This window comes from Musca autumnalis, unplaced genomic scaffold, assembly GCF_047663935.1.
Source record: "Musca autumnalis isolate F117 unplaced genomic scaffold, ASM4766393v1 scaffold_2, whole genome shotgun sequence".
Taxonomy (NCBI): domain Eukaryota; kingdom Metazoa; phylum Arthropoda; class Insecta; order Diptera; family Muscidae; genus Musca; species Musca autumnalis.
In genome coordinates, this window is record NW_027411755.1 from 71,601,924 (window position 1) to 71,617,999 (window position 16,076).

The 16,076-nt window shown below is 36.7% G+C and overlaps 1 protein-coding gene across 1 annotated transcript in view; it reads right to left on the reverse strand.

The window, feature by feature from the left end:
• Sur (Sulfonylurea receptor) overlaps window positions 1-15,074 on the reverse strand; it is a 336,340-nt gene extending 321,266 nt beyond the window's left edge. The window contains exon 1 of the mRNA XM_073967904.1: window positions 14,213-15,074. Coding sequence (XP_073824005.1) covers window positions 14,213-14,379 — 167 coding nt within the window. The 5' untranslated portion in view covers window positions 14,380-15,074. The remainder of the gene's footprint in view (window positions 1-14,212) is intronic.
• Between the last annotated feature and the right edge of the window lie 1,002 nt (window positions 15,075-16,076).

The following is a 16,076-nucleotide window of genomic DNA, read 5'->3' on the forward strand; positions in this document are numbered from 1 at the left end:
GTACTTTATAGGGTCTCAAATGACTATTTCAATGCGTTACAAATGGAAAAATAAACTTAAACTTGGAGGGTATAAAAAACGCTCAAAATACCGAAAATCGGGAAGTACCGCTATATGGGCCAATATAGTCCATCTCTCAGACGCTAAAAGGCTTACAACAGACGGGAATGGCTAGATCGACTCAGAATTTTAAACTGATCAAGAATAGGGTCGCAAATGATTATTTCAATGCGTTAAAAACGGAAACACAAAATTAATAAGGTATCTACATTACTGAGGGGTGGTCAATACACCTATACCTATTGGTGTTTCCGCCACTATATTAAGGTTCCGTTAGATTTTAGCAACCTCTAATAGATGCCTACCTCTAATAGATGCCTACTCATCTTTCCTCTGCAGATCCCTCTGCGGATCCCTAGGATCACTCGACGACGAAATATGGATTGGGGTAGTTCCTCTAAAATAAACAACTACGATGGGTTGAGATCCGGCTATTTTAGGTGTGGATACCTTGGCATCTAACTCTGTACTTGCTAGAAGTGCACAAAATACTAACGATAGGAATGTGGACGAACCGGCAGGACTCTGATGCTCAACTGAAAGCAAGCGCAGTTCCAGCTAGTCCTTGACGGTAAAAAACTTCCAAGGCAGGATGCAACAGGTTAATTTATTGATAATGGAGAATCCAAGGACGCTCTAACGACAGCCAATGACCCCAATGGCAGAACCGCCAGAGAAGTTATTAATTTAATGGCCTTGGTGAACTTTGGAAGGAGACTAATCTTGCTGTGCTCTCCACTTCTGATACACCATCCAGAAAGGCATAGTTTCTTCCACCTATGGTCGAAAGAGAGCTCATTAATAAAATCCTATAAGAAGAATGGAGGTACGGACTTTAGTGTGGCTGTGGACTCCATAGAGGAGGGTTACTTGAGAATGCTTGAGCAAAAACTGAACTTTGTTTTGGGAAGGATTTGGTTTCGTGAGTTGGATTCAATCGCATCCAACTCACGAAACTCAGTAAGCGGCAAGCACAGCATGTTCTACGCCCTGATTAAGGAACCATATATCTACAAGATTGTGGTTACTGGATTAAGCATTAATAACGTTGAAGCCTTCACTTCGTTCGAGGGGAACAAGATGAGGACTTGTGTAGTAGGTAGGAAGAGCTTAAATCGTATATTTATATCTAATTACTAAGGCCACACTCCTGCCCTCAATTAACATGCCATTTGAGGACCCGGACCCACAAAACCAGGGTGTCCGCAGGATGCTAAATGGGATGTTTGGTGTATGTAACCCCTGCTGTTGCAGGATTCTGACTTCAAATTAGGGACAAATATGACGTCATTGTTCTAACTCTGTACAATCTAGATGACTCTATCATTAGAAACTGGAAGGTATCTGGCAAATGTTCCTTCTCGGACCATATACGAGATCTCTTTTGGCGGAGTCCGCCAAACTCCTTATAGTAATAGGCACACAGAACTTACACACTCTCAACTGACTTTTATTGGACATAAAGACACAGCTGAAGAGCTTGATATAACTGTGAACAACCTGACTGACGTTCTTTTTCGCTGCCATAAGGATTCCTGTCCACTAACTTACCGTGGTAAGAAATCCCAACCGATGTGTTGAACTAATAATAGGTCTCATGCGACTAAACTCGACGTTGATTGGGACTCATACAAGGCCAGTTTTAATAAATATAAGAGCGAGACTAAACGTGCTAAGAAAAAGTCTTGGATTGATTTCTGTGAATCGATAGAAGGCGTCAATGACGCAGCTAGATTTCGAAGAATACTCTCCAAGGACCCCAAATCTATTGGGAGTATCAAGAAACCATATGTTGGGACTCTAAGCCTCCTAGCAGGAACCCGTTTTCTGGGCAGCAGGACATTGGTACCGTCAATACTGAGTGTGACGACTTCCAAATCCAAACAGTTGTGGATATGGATCTCATTGCAGAGTTGGTTAACAGAAACAATATAAAATAGGCGGACAATACTGTCAAACCCTATAAATCACTTATTCCCAACTCTTCGATGTTCATTTCGGTTTCCGGAGAAAGTACTGAAGAATCGCTAAGACTTCCAATGCCCTACTTTGTATATATTGTACCTGAATTGCTGGATATCACCGAAAATTCTTCGTCTAATTTATGTATTTCTGTTTATTTTATGTACTAAACTTAATTATGTATTTATTATTCCAATATAAATCTTGGATTTTATAACTTGTCATCAACATTTCTGGAATATTTCAGTAATTTCAGATTATAACTTCTGTATATTTTAAATCAAACATAAATCATAATTAATTTAATGTTAGTTTTAATAATGAGAATCACAGGAGATGTGTATGTATTTTGACCCATTATATGTTTACATTTTTTATGACATATTTATAAAAAATGCCACTTGAACCATATAATCCTGAAAAAATAATAAAAAAGACAACCATCAAAATATAAACTTTCAAGATCCCATAAATCTTTTACTAAAAAAAGCGGCTGCCATTAATAATTTAATGGCGCGTTTCATATTTTCGAATTCTTAAAAAACACCATTCAAAAAATCAACCAAATGCCATTTCTATCAACACAAAGCAATATAAGAACAACACCCGTGATCACACACGGAATCACATTGATCATTGCCAATGCAGAGAGTTTCTTAACATTTCTGTTCCATTTCACAAGACATATTGGGAAACTGGAGAGCTTTTGTGCAAAAGCTTGTTCTTTCTTTGTTTATAAATTCCTTAATTGTTGCCGAATTATTTTTTGTGTTTTGTTGTTGTTTTTGTTCGTTTGTTTTTCGTTTAATTTGAAATAAACATTCAAGGTTTGATTATTTCAATGTTTATTCCTTCTTTTTTCATTTATTTATTTAAATTTGGTTCCATGTGAAAAAGTTTAATTTTTATAATTTCAACTTTAGACAAAGTGAAAATAAGAAAATTAATCAGAACTACTTTTCATATATCCGAATTCTTACATGGGAAGATGCAAAAGCAATGGCAACTAATCGTGCAATATGTCGATGTTTTGTGGAAGTCATATGCTCCCAAGAGGAGTAACAGGAAAATATTAAAGTGGAATGCCGTACAATAATTCAGAAATCGATTTTCGTTGTCCAATCGCCAGTTTTTCGTGGTTTTCGATTTCAAATTTTTATTATGGGAAATACGCATGTTTTTCAAATTTGTGGAAAAAAATAGCTATTTCCCGGAAACTATAACTGATATTTGATACATTCTTTTTAGTTAGGTACGTAAGACCGTTGAGGACACAGGGAAGCTTAGGGAGAGATTAAACTTGGCCCAACAATCAGAGGCTGAGAGGAGCCCCGACTCCGAATCCAACAGCAAAATAAACACCACCATTGTGGATGGTAGATTAAGTAAGCGAACAAAACTAAAAACGAGAAAGATGCAGTGATCAGGGGCTGAAAGACGAAAGCATAAGAAGAACCAGGCGAGACTAAATCAGGAACATCGGGATGATCCAAACGAAATCAATTATACTTCCTCCGTTTCTGCACGAGCAAACCTTGTCAAAACCTCTCAGAGAGACCTTGTCAAAACCTCGCAGAGACTGCCAAAAGAAATGCTACCATCCATCCTATGCCAAGGTAGCCAAAACAACAGGGACGAGTGGTGAACGACACCAGTTGAGGTTCTGGTAGGCCACACAAAGATAAGCCGGAAGCCACCGAGTAGATGATAAACGATAAATTCCAACATCCTTCAAGTGGACGAATAAAAGTTATCAGCAGTCGACTCGGAGTCGGAGTCGGAGCCGGAGTCGTGAAAAAAAATTGGTCTGGAGTCGGAGTCGACCCAAAAATACCTCGACTCCGAAACCCTGCTCGAAATACATAAAATTGGCAATATCGGCTAGACCTGTGAGTAAGTTTTCTAACTTCTGGGAACACAAATTACAATAAACGACCAATATAGGGGCTATATGACGATGTGGACCTATACCAACAATATTCAGGTGGACAGTTTTGCACCCCCCAACATAGACTAAATGCCAAATTTCAACTATTTCGGTATGTTAATGAGGCTAAAACCTTCAAAATACCGAAAATCGGGAAGAACCGTTCTAAGGGTGTTATATAAAGGCGTGGACCTATACCGACAAATTTCAGGTAGAGAGTTTTATACCCTTAACGAAAACTAAATATCAAATTTCAGCAATTTCAGTGGGATATTGAGACCACAACCTTCAAAATACATAAAATCGGGAGTTACTGTTCTATAGGGGCTATATGAAGACGTGGACATATACCGACAAATTTCAGATGGAAAATGTTGTACCCTTAACAAAGACTAAATACCAAATTTCCACCATTTTGGTGTGATATATCCCCCCTTCAAAATGCCGAGAACCGGGAGGTATCGTTCTATGGAGGCTATTGAAGGCATGGACCTATACCGACAAATTTCAGATGGAAAATGCTGTATCCTAACAAAGACTAAATACCAAATTTTAGCCATTTTGGTGTGATAATGAGGCTAAAACCTTCAAAATACCGAAAATCGGGAGATACCGTTTTGTGGGGGCTATATCAAAACGTGGACCGGTATAGCTCATTTTCAATACCAAACATCCTACGAGTAATAGAATCTCCTATACCAAATTACAAACAAAGTCGATATAACCATGTCCGTCTGTCCGTCCGTCTTATTAAGACTCTGTCTTAATAATATTAAGACTCTGTCTTAATAAGACGGACGGACATGGTTATATCGACTTTGCATATCGTAACATTGTGCTTACCGGTCCAACTTCATATTCGGTATAAGTTCATATCTCGCGATATCTCTTGAACGGAGAAACCGATTTGGTCAAATCTTGGGATTTCGTAAATATTTTCCATCCTTAGTTTAAGTACGAAAATGGACCAAATTAGTCCACTCCTTAGGGTCTGTTTGTGGATCCTTTGGACATTTTTACGAAGCTACTGTTTGTGGTCCTGTTTACAGCTGTATTATGTTTTTCGTGTGCAAGTCCATGCTTCCTGACATAATGGTCGCAGAGCTCTAAATTATATGGTGACCAACTGAAATGACTGGTGAGTGCGAAATCTATCGAAAGAATGACTCCCAAAATTAGATCCACTTCCGAAATGGACTATGTCGGTACATTCCTTCCACATTTTTGTCGGCCACAAAATTTTAAAACCGATGTCAGTATCTTACAAAGCCCAATGAGCCCAAATTCAGGCATGGCTTGGTCTCTTGGTCTTACCATGGGTTCCTTGGTGGAAGTATCCTGTATCCAAGTATGGATTTTTCGGCTGTTTGCATGGAGTGGGCAATATTTTGCCAGTGTGCTGATATGCTATCGGAACAAGGAATGCGTTGATTAACAAATTGGGCCAGTTGAGTGGAATGTGCTCTGTTTATCTGTTGGGATTTGCAGCTTACCGTTGTCTAACTTCCGTATTGTGTCTGCTCGTGCCTTATTTGCTATGCTTAATCTGGTACGTACCTTTACCGCAACAAGGTTGTGGTCCGAATGTTTGTTATGTTTGCTCCTCGGAATGATAGTACATTCAACACGTTCGATGAATGTCTTCCATCTATCACAAGGTGATCAATTTTACTTATTTTTATTTTTTGTCAGGTGATGCCAAGGAACCCTTAGGAATGTCGAGATACTGAAATCTGGTACTGGTTTTTATGCCGGTACGAATTCCATTGTCAGGCGTTTCACTGTGAAGACTGAATTTTCCCTACTTTTGGCCCAAAGATATCATCCGTTCCAATTTTTGCATTAAAATCGCCCAGGATAATTTTAATATAATGGGCAGAACAGAAGTCATATGTTTTTTCTAAGCTTTCGTAAAATATATCTTTGGTCTGTTCATCCTTGTGTCTGGATGGGGCATGGGCTCAAATAAGTCTGATGTTATTAGTTTTTGTTCGAATTGTAGCAAGCCTTTCTTTCACCGCACAGTGCGAATTATGAACTTTATTAATAACTTTTAAAGGAAAGAGCGTAAATTCCTAAAATTTTGCAAAAATGTTTCTTATATTAATGGATATGGTGGGGCTCAAATTGGGAAATATAGACCAGTGGTTTCCTATAGCTTATGATATGTTAGCGAATAAAAGAAAAACTTCCTCACACAAAAATTGTCAACATTGGTCCACTTTTGGGTGTAGCCCCACAAACCTACGCAACCATTAAGGAGTAAAATGTCAAAAATTTTTTGTTATACCCTACACTACTACTTGAGGAGGGTATTATAAGTTGGTTTTGGCCAAAAAGTTTGTAACGCATCGAAATAATGGTCGTAGACCCATGCTTATATATACGTGTGTCCGTCTTGCTACCATCACTAAACTTTGGGTGTTGATGGGGGTCCCAGATAATATATTTAAGGATCGGAATGGACAAAACAACTTATATGGAGAAAAAGTCAACGTTTTATTCCAAAGCGTCTATAAGGGGTATACCAAAAGCAAAACCTGACAATGAAAGTAGAAAATATCACCTTTCAAACTATATAAAGTAGGTTGTCGTAGGTGGAGAAAAAACGAATATATCGCTATAGTCGCTAATGAAACCCAACTTTTCTTTTTTGCGATTTTGATTATAATGACGAATATCACATGTTTAGATGAGGACTTTCCAAAAATAAAGCCTGACTATGAGAGTAGAAATCCCATCCTTACATTGATGCAAATTAGGTTGGCGTAGGTGGCCAAATAACGGTGATATCGCAATAGTCGGTAATACTTCCGATTTTCCAGTTATTTTAAGTCACGCTACAGGTCGCAATTTTGATCGGATCGTCACGACATTTTGAGTTTTAATGGGGTCCATAGAGGAAGACCCCTGTGTTGGTGATGGTCGGCTAATATTCTGGGGTTGGAATGGGCAAAAAACTTATGTGGAGAGCATTCAACTTTTTATACATGTGCGAATATCTCCGCTTCTAGTAGTCGTATTCCAAAAGAAGAGATGGAAGAAGATAAGATTTCATTTACATTGTTGCAAAGTAGTTTGGGTTAGATGGTTAAACAACGGAGATATCGCAAAAGTCGGTAATGCATCAATTTTTTTTTTCATTTTTTGTAATCAAGCTACAGATCGCAATTTATGATAATGAAATGATCGTCACGAAATGTTGGTGGTTAAGGGAAGGATCAAAGTCGGGCGGCCCGAATATATGATACCCTACACCACTGTGAGTACGTAAAATATATATGGCAGATATATATAAATCTGACCTGATTTCGATATAATATGGTACAGTTATTGCTAGACCAAATTCAGTCACACATTCCAAATCTCGTCAAAATTGGACAGATATATGGTGTTTTGTGCAGCAAATACGTGAAATCAGAGGAAACTGAATGTATGTGGGAGCTATATCTAAATCTGAACCTATTTCGATATAATTTGGACACATTTATTTTTAGACCGAATTCAGTCACACATTCCAAATTTCATCAAAATCGGACTCATACAGCGTGTTTTGGGTAGCAAATACGCGAAATCGGCCGAAAATAGATTTGGGAACTATATCTAACTCTGAACCGATGTCGATCAAGTTTGGCACATTTATTTTTAGACCAAATTCAATAACACATTCCAAATTTCATCAAAATCGGACGTATATAGCCTGTTTTGTGCAGCAAATACCTGGAATCGGTCGAAAATGTATATGGCAGCTATATCCAAATCTGAACTGATTTCGATTCAATTTGGCACATTTATTTTTAGGCCGAATTCAGTCATACTTTTCAAATTTCATCAAAATCGGACGTGTATAGCGTGTTTGGTGCAGCAAATACGTCAAGTGGCCGATAATATATATCAAGCTTTTTGTAGAAAATTAACATATGTTGAAACTGAGGTATGGGGTATTGTAACTCGCGATCAGTTTTACTATACCATAACTTTTGACCGCATTTCGGTAAAATAAACTGTTTTAGCCCGATTCACCGAGGGGTTTCTTAAAATAATATTTTGAGCGGAAGCTGTGGTCGTACTAATGTAAAAAAATCGGAAAAAATCGATGAAAAAAACGAGTTTCATTATGTTATTTTCCAATTAGTGGTTTTACAACACAATGTAGAGCTTAAAGCTCAAAGGAGAAGTTAAAGAGTACACTTCAGAGTTGAAGTTTCTAAAGTATGATTTTTTAATATATCCACTGTATCTACCTCAAACGGATGCTGACATTTTGAAACCAGAAAAATGGGGTTTTTTGAATTTTTGTTCTAATCGGGACGCGCAGTTGGATTTCACTAAAAGCTTATTATTTGATTATAGTACTCACGATTTCGCATTTTTTAATGTATAATATGAGGGTGTAGCCCTCACAGGATCACAGTAATCTGCGCCCAAACACGAAATTTTTGTGCGTAAATTTTTCTCAAAAACCTATTTTTTTGGTTTAAAATTTTCAAACGTCAATCGATTTCCGTGGAAACCCGCGTAAATTTAGTTTTTTTGCGTTCTGAATCTAACAAGCCACGACGCGTAAAAATCCACCCACTAGATCGGCGGATATGATACCCCTCAAATTTTGAAAATTTGCAAAAAATTATTTTGAAAATATCGCATATTAAAACGCGTTTTGGATGTGTCAGTTCTACTCAAATAAATAGATCGATACGCGTGTTTAAACTGCGCGAAAACAGATATTTAAAAACTCTCGTAAATCCAGAGATATAATAGATTTTTTCTAAAAATTGAGTGCGATGCTACATCCACGGTTCTTGATGGATCGCATTGAAACGGCATAGAATGATGTATTTTTTAATGGTGATTATTGAAATCGGATGCGCATAAAATGTAAATGAACTTCGCGGAAATTATGACCATTTTACTGTGTTTTGCACCCTAATATGCAGCAGATGCTACATCGTGGTCGCCAAATAGAATTTGACAGACTGTACATCAAATAAGAGGGATTGATTCGCTGTGTTGGAAAATCGGATGCGCATCATGTCATTTTCTCAATTGCGCGGATTATATGCATCTCAAATGTTGTAATATTCAATATAACATTATTTTAACGTTATGCCACCATTGGAATTCCTTGTGATTTGATATAAGGTTCTAATAATATTATCCAATAGGAAAACTATAAGCGAAAAATTTGTTACAACGAAATATCATCATTATTCCGTGAAATTTTGACGAAAATGCCGAAGAACTCAAACATTTTTTCTCCAACTTTTCCTAGAAAACCATAAAAAAATAAAATTAGAATAATATGATTTTAATTTTTTCGTAATATTTTCTTCGTATTTTTGCAAATAACTTGAATACTATAGCTCCAACCTTCACAACTTAGGTTTCATTTTACTCCTCAAAATGTCTGGATGCTGTTATAATTTTTTTATATATTTTTCGTAAGTATGAGCGCTATTGTTTCAAAAATATGTTTGTAAATACGTGAAATTATTTAACAAATTTGATTTTTCGCGAATCCATTGAGACTTTGCGATTATTTTTTTGCATCATCGCAAAGGTTACGAATTCAGTTCACGATAATAGGATATAACAGCTAACAATATTAAGCCGCGATTTTTTTAGAATTTTTTCTAATTATCATAATTAAAACAGTCATATCTTTTGCGCGCAACGATCAAAGTTAGTAACGAAAACAGATTTGGAATGCTGATTTTTTTCTTAATCTATGTGCCAAAAATCATTGATGTAGTATCAAAATTTTTTTTTGATTTTTTTGAAATGAAAAAGACAATTTTAGACATTTTTCCTGATATGGGAGCTTTATCCAAATCTGAACCGATTTTCACCAAAAGCAATAGCGTTCATCCTATGGCTAACATCGGAATCTGAAAAAAATGCGACCTTTACGTTGCGAAGAAATATACATGAACAGACGGACAGACGGACGGACATCGAATTAGAAAGTGATTTTTCCTTTTGAATGTTACATACAAATGCACAAAGACATAATACCCCTTACCACAGTGTGGTGTAGGGTACAATAATATGTTAGATTTTAAGATTGCCAACGTTTGAGCACAATCGGAACATGTTAACACATGCCACTGTAGAGATGGTATTTACCCGGTAAATACCCACACAGTGGGTAAATACCGGTTAAATACCCATTTGTGGGTATTTATTTGGGTATTTACTATATTGAATGGCAAATACAACATTTTACACCCTATTCCTGGGTTTAGATTGTAAATTCGTTTCAAAATGGATAGTTTTAAAATACTTTAAAGTAGTGGGTAAATACTTGGGTAAATACCCGAGTATTTACCCAAGTGTTGGGTAAAAACTCATTAACTGCCGAACCCCTTGACGTAGGCTGACAAAACTTGGCATAAATCTTTCTTGTGTCAAAAGAACTTCTGGTACTGAACATGGGGACTCTGGGTCCATGTTTTGATATAGCCCCCATATAGCCGTACCTCCCGATTTAAGGTATTTTTCATCTATTAGCCACATTTTACAACCAAATTGGCTGTAATTTGGTATAGTGAGTTCTCAATATGTAGAAAATACCCTTGCAAAAACTTGTCAACATAGGTCCACGTTCTCTAATAGCCCTCATATAAGGGTACCCCGATTTCGAGTATTTACCCAAATTTTGGGTAAAAACTCTTTAACTGCCGAACCACTTGACGTAGGCTGACAAAACTTGGCATAAATCTTTCTTATCAAAAGAACTTCTGGTACTGAACATGTGGTCTCTGGGTTCATGTTTTGATATAGCCCCCATATAGCCGTACCTCCCGATTTAAGGTATTTTTCATCTATTAGCCACATTTTACCACCAAATTGGCTGTAATTTGGCACAGTGACTCCTCAAGGAGTATAATATATCCTTGCACATATTTGTCAACGTAGGTCCACGTTTTCCTGTAGCCCCCATATACGGGTACCCGGATTTCGAGTATTTACCCAAAAGTGGGTAAAAACTCATTTACTGTCGAACCCCTTGACGTTGGCTGACAAAATTTGGCTCAAAACTTGCTTATATCAATAGTAATAAAGGTATTGAAAATGGAGTCCCTGGGTCCATGTTTTGATATAGCCCCCATATAGCCGTACCTCCCGATTTAAGGTTTTTTCATCTATTAGCCACATTTTACAACCAAATTGGCTGTAATTTGGCACAGTGAGTCCTCATGGAGTATAATATACCCTTGCACATATTTGTCAACGTAGGTCCACGTTTTCCTGTAGCCCCCATATAAGGGTACCCCGATTTCGAGTATTTAGCCAAAAGTGGGTAAAAACTCATTAACTGTCGAACCCCTTGACGTTGGCTGACAAAATTTGGCTCAAAACTTTCTTATATCAATAGTAATAAAGGTATTGAAAATGGAGTCCCTGGGTCCATGTTTTGATATAGCCACCATATAGCCGTACCTCCCGATTTAAGGTTTTTTTAACTATTAGCCACATTACAGTGAGTTCCCAATATGCAAAAAATTGTCGACGTAGGTCCACGTTTTCTTGTAGCCCCAATATGGGTTTCTGAAATCGGCAGGCTATATCAAAAAGTGGACCCAGGGACTCCATTTTCAATACGTTTAATACTATTGGTATAAGAAAGTTTTGAGCCAAATTTTGTCAGCCAGCTTTAAGTGGTTCGGCAGATAAGGAGTTTTTACCCAATATTTGGGTAAATAATCGAAATCGGGGTACCCATATATGGGGGCTATAAGAAAGCGTGGACCTACGTTGACAAATGTTTGCAAGGATATTTTATACTCATTGAGGACTCACTGTGCCAAATTAAAGCCAATTTGGTTGTAAAATGTGACTAATAGATGAAAAATACCTTAAATCGGGAGGTACGGCTATATGGGGGCTATATCAAAACATGGACCCAGAGACCCCATGTTCAGTGCCAGAAGTTCTTTTGACATAAGAAAGATTTATGCCAAGTTTTGTCAGCCTACGTCAAGTAGTTCGGCAGTTAAAGAGTTTTTACCCAACATTTGGGTAAATACTCGAAATCGGGGTACCCTTATATGGGGGCTATTTGAAAACGTGGACCTATGTTGGCAATTTTTTGCATGGATATTTTCTACATATTGAGAACTCATTGTGCCAAATTTCAGCCACTATGATTGTACAATGAGGCAAATAGACAAAAAATACCTTAAATCGGGAGGTACGGTTATATGGGGCCATATCAAAACATGGACCCAGAGACCCCATTTTCAATGCTAGATATTCTCTTGACATAAGTAAGATTTGAGCCAAATTTTGTCAGCCTACGTCAAGTGGTTCGGCAGTTAATGAGTTTTTACCCAACACTTGGGTAAATACTCGGGTATTTACCCAAGTATTTACCCACTTGTTTAAAGTATTGTAAAACTATCCATTTTGAATCGATTTCATAGCCTAAACCCAGAAATAGGGTCAAGATGTTGTATTAGCGATTCAATATAGTAAATACCCATATAAATACCCAGAAATGGGTATTTACCCGGTATTTACCCAATTTACCGGGTATTTACCCAATGGGTATTTACCCACTGTCCATCTCTATGCCACTGGGACTTCGAAGTTTCCATAGTAATTTGTATAGGGCAAAAGGTGAATTTTCACCAAATCGTCCCCAGACATCACATTTATTGTCCAATCGATGAAAAAATTTTATCAGTTCCTTGTTGTGACTAAAAAACTAATCCAACAAAAAATTTTGAAAATCGGATCGGATTTTAATTTTACCTATATATAGGGCCCATGGAAACTTTGAGGTCCCAGGGGCACGTGTTAACATTTTCCGATTGTGCTCAAACTTTGGCAGTCTTAAAATCTAACAAAACTAAACACTTTAGCGGGGTGCCTCATAAACAAATCCGACATCGATTTTTTAAAACCACTGTTGTGAAGCCCCCATTAAACGGTACCTCCCGATTTAAGGTGTTTTGAGGAGTTCAGCTACATTTGTTGACCGAACATCTTGTAATTTGACATTTGAGGTTCCCAGTGGTCCCAACATTTTTCCACCACAAGTTGTAAACATAGGTTCACGTTTTTAGGGCTCAGATTTTTATGGTTTTATCTACCTTTTTAACCGAAAAGTCTGTTTAACATTTAAGGTTCCCAGTGGTCACAAAACTTTTTCATCAAAAATGGTCGACATCGGTTTATGTTTCGGTATAGCCCCCATATAACGATACCTCCCGATTTTACGTATTTTGAGGATTTTCGCCATTTTTTCATCGAACTTCCTGTAATTTGACATTTGAGGTTCCCAATGGTCACAAAATTGTCTTCATCAAAAATTGTCAACATAGTTCGATGTTTTGGTATTCGCTTCATTTTTCACCGAACTACCTATAATTTAACATTTGAAGTTTCGAGTTGTCGCAAAACTTCTCTCCCAAGAATTGTCAACGTGGGTACTTGTGTTGGTATAGCCCCCTCGAAATTGCTGTCTCAAACATGAAGTCTTTTATCTAGTCTGGAATATTCCTATATAGGGCTAATTTTGCTGACAATCTCCTTAAGGTCTATATTGTTTAATTCCAAATAATTACCTCGTAACTATTCAACTCAAGAAGTGGGGTTTACTGCAAACGAGTTGCTTAATGTTCGCACGATTATGTTTCAATTGGACATTACAATCATCATACGCTTTCCCATTTTCTTCTTATTGATCCGGAAATTTTTATTTTATCGTTGTTCGTGTCTGGATGTAAAAAGACAATTTATACACTGTGTGTATTTTTTTAAGTCGTGGAAAATTAATTAAAGAAGACATGTGTCTCAGAGTTTTTCTTCAAAATCATGCATTATTGCTATTATAAACCCCAAATATTTGGAGCCCTGTTGTCAGTCTCATACTCTCTGAGGCGATGGGTATTTTTTTCTCGATGTTCTTCGAATTTTTATTAACTTTTCTCCGGTTCTGGGTCATACAAATCAAACTGTTCAAAATTGGCATGGCATTCCCTTTTTAAAATGCTTATGTAGTCTCATGGATTCCAAATTTCAATTCTATATGTAACGAGTTCATCATTTAACCCCTAAAATGTTTACACTCTTCTACCTATACATATACTTAATTTTTATTTAAACAATCAATTGCATTTTTTAAAATGACAGGTAACCACTTAACATTTTCCTAAAAATATATTTTAATGGACCACTTTGAACTCAATTCGTTGAAATGTTTGCTTGTATATGTACATTGTATATATGTGTTGTTATTGTGGTTTCTTCTCTTACCGATTTTTCCATTTCACCAACATATAGCCAATTATACAAAGTAAAAGTATTGAAAACACTGCCGACACCTCCCATTTAACCGAATTGATAAGACAAATATCGGTGCCCAGGTGGTCATGGAGGACTTCAGAACGTATGGTATCACAATTAAGTGATCTGGATGCCATATTTTATGCTTATTGCTACACTTTCACTTTACACAAAATTTTGATTTTTCAACAATTTTAATTTTTCTTTATGTTTCCATTATTTTAACACATTTTCAAAACTCTTTTTCTTTCGTTGAATAATTTTTCAAATTAAATTTTCATTATTTCACTGTTGAGCGCCAAGCTTTTAATTAATTTTTATTTTTCCTCAACAATTTTCCATGTGTTTTGGGGGAATTTTCTAACGGCCAACCTTCAGTTGGAAATTTTCTTTTGTTTAGAAAATCATTTTTAATTGTTGTTTTTATTTTTTCTTTTGTAAATAACACAAACGGACTTCTTTTAGACTTCCACAATAATTTTTACTTATTTCAAGCAATTTTTCTTTGCATATTTCCTTTGGAAATTTCAAAACAATATTTCACACAACCGCACAATACAGCGAAGCAATCCGCGACAAGGTAAACGTTTCACAAATCATAAGCAAAATCGAAAAACACACCGACCGACAAACAACGTATTCGATCGACACCAATAAGAAAAATGTTTATTTTTCCAAAATCTAAACACAAGCAACAACAAAAACTGTATAAGGGTGTACTACATGCCACCAAACACCACTATCCAAACAAAAACAATGCGCTTTTTCCGTTTTCCGTAAATTTAAATTCCAAAATCGACCGTCTCCCCTGAATATCGCTGATCGTCTGATTGCTGAGAATATTCGAATATTGAAAAGTGAAGATGTTTTGTGCTTGTCAGCAGCAACCGCAGCACAACATCATCTCCTATGGATGCCTTAACTTGACTTTCTCCTTATTCTCAGTGCGTTTTGTGAATTCTTGGAAATGAAACATTAACAATTCTCAATATTTATTTATCTCTTTGTTTTATACCAATACGCAGGCTATTAATTTGAATATTTTCGTATGTTAAGGAGAGAGAAAAGTATATTCGAAAATCTTAAACTTTCGAAGAGAGCTAAAGTTCTGTGATGTGAATGGGAGCCCGTCCGTATACGAGATCGAGAGATGTTCTTATACACAGAAGAAAGATAGGATATTTTTGATATACAAAAACAACAGATCAACAGGTACCCAACTACGCCAAACGGCTAGTTCTGTTAAACATTGTAGCTAAAATCCTCAAAATACCTAAAATTGGGGGGTACTGGGGGCTATACAAAAACACGGACCTATGTTGACGATTTTTGGTGGAGAAGTATAGGGATCACTGATAACTTCAAATGTCTAATTACAGCTAGTTTGGTTAAACATTGTAGCTAAAATCCTCAAGATTCCAAAAATTACGAGGTATCGTTCTGTAGGGGCTATACCAAAAACTTGACCTATGTTGGCGATTTTCGATGAAGAAGTTTTGTGAATTAAATGTCAAATCACATTTATTTCGATTAAAAATTGTAGCTAAAAACCTCAAAATGCCGAAAATCGGGGGGTACCGTTATATGGGGGCTATTCCAAAACGTAGACCAATATCGACAATTTTTGTTGGAGAAGTTTCGGAACCACTGAGAACCTCAAAGATAAAATGTCAGCTAATTCGGTCAGAAAATGTAGCTAAAAGTCTCAAAATACTTAAAATCGGTAGGTACCGTCATATGGGACATATACCAAAACCTGGTCCTTTCTTGGCACTTTTTAGTGGATAAGTTGTTTAGCCATTGAGAACCTCAAATGTCGAATTTCAGCTAATTC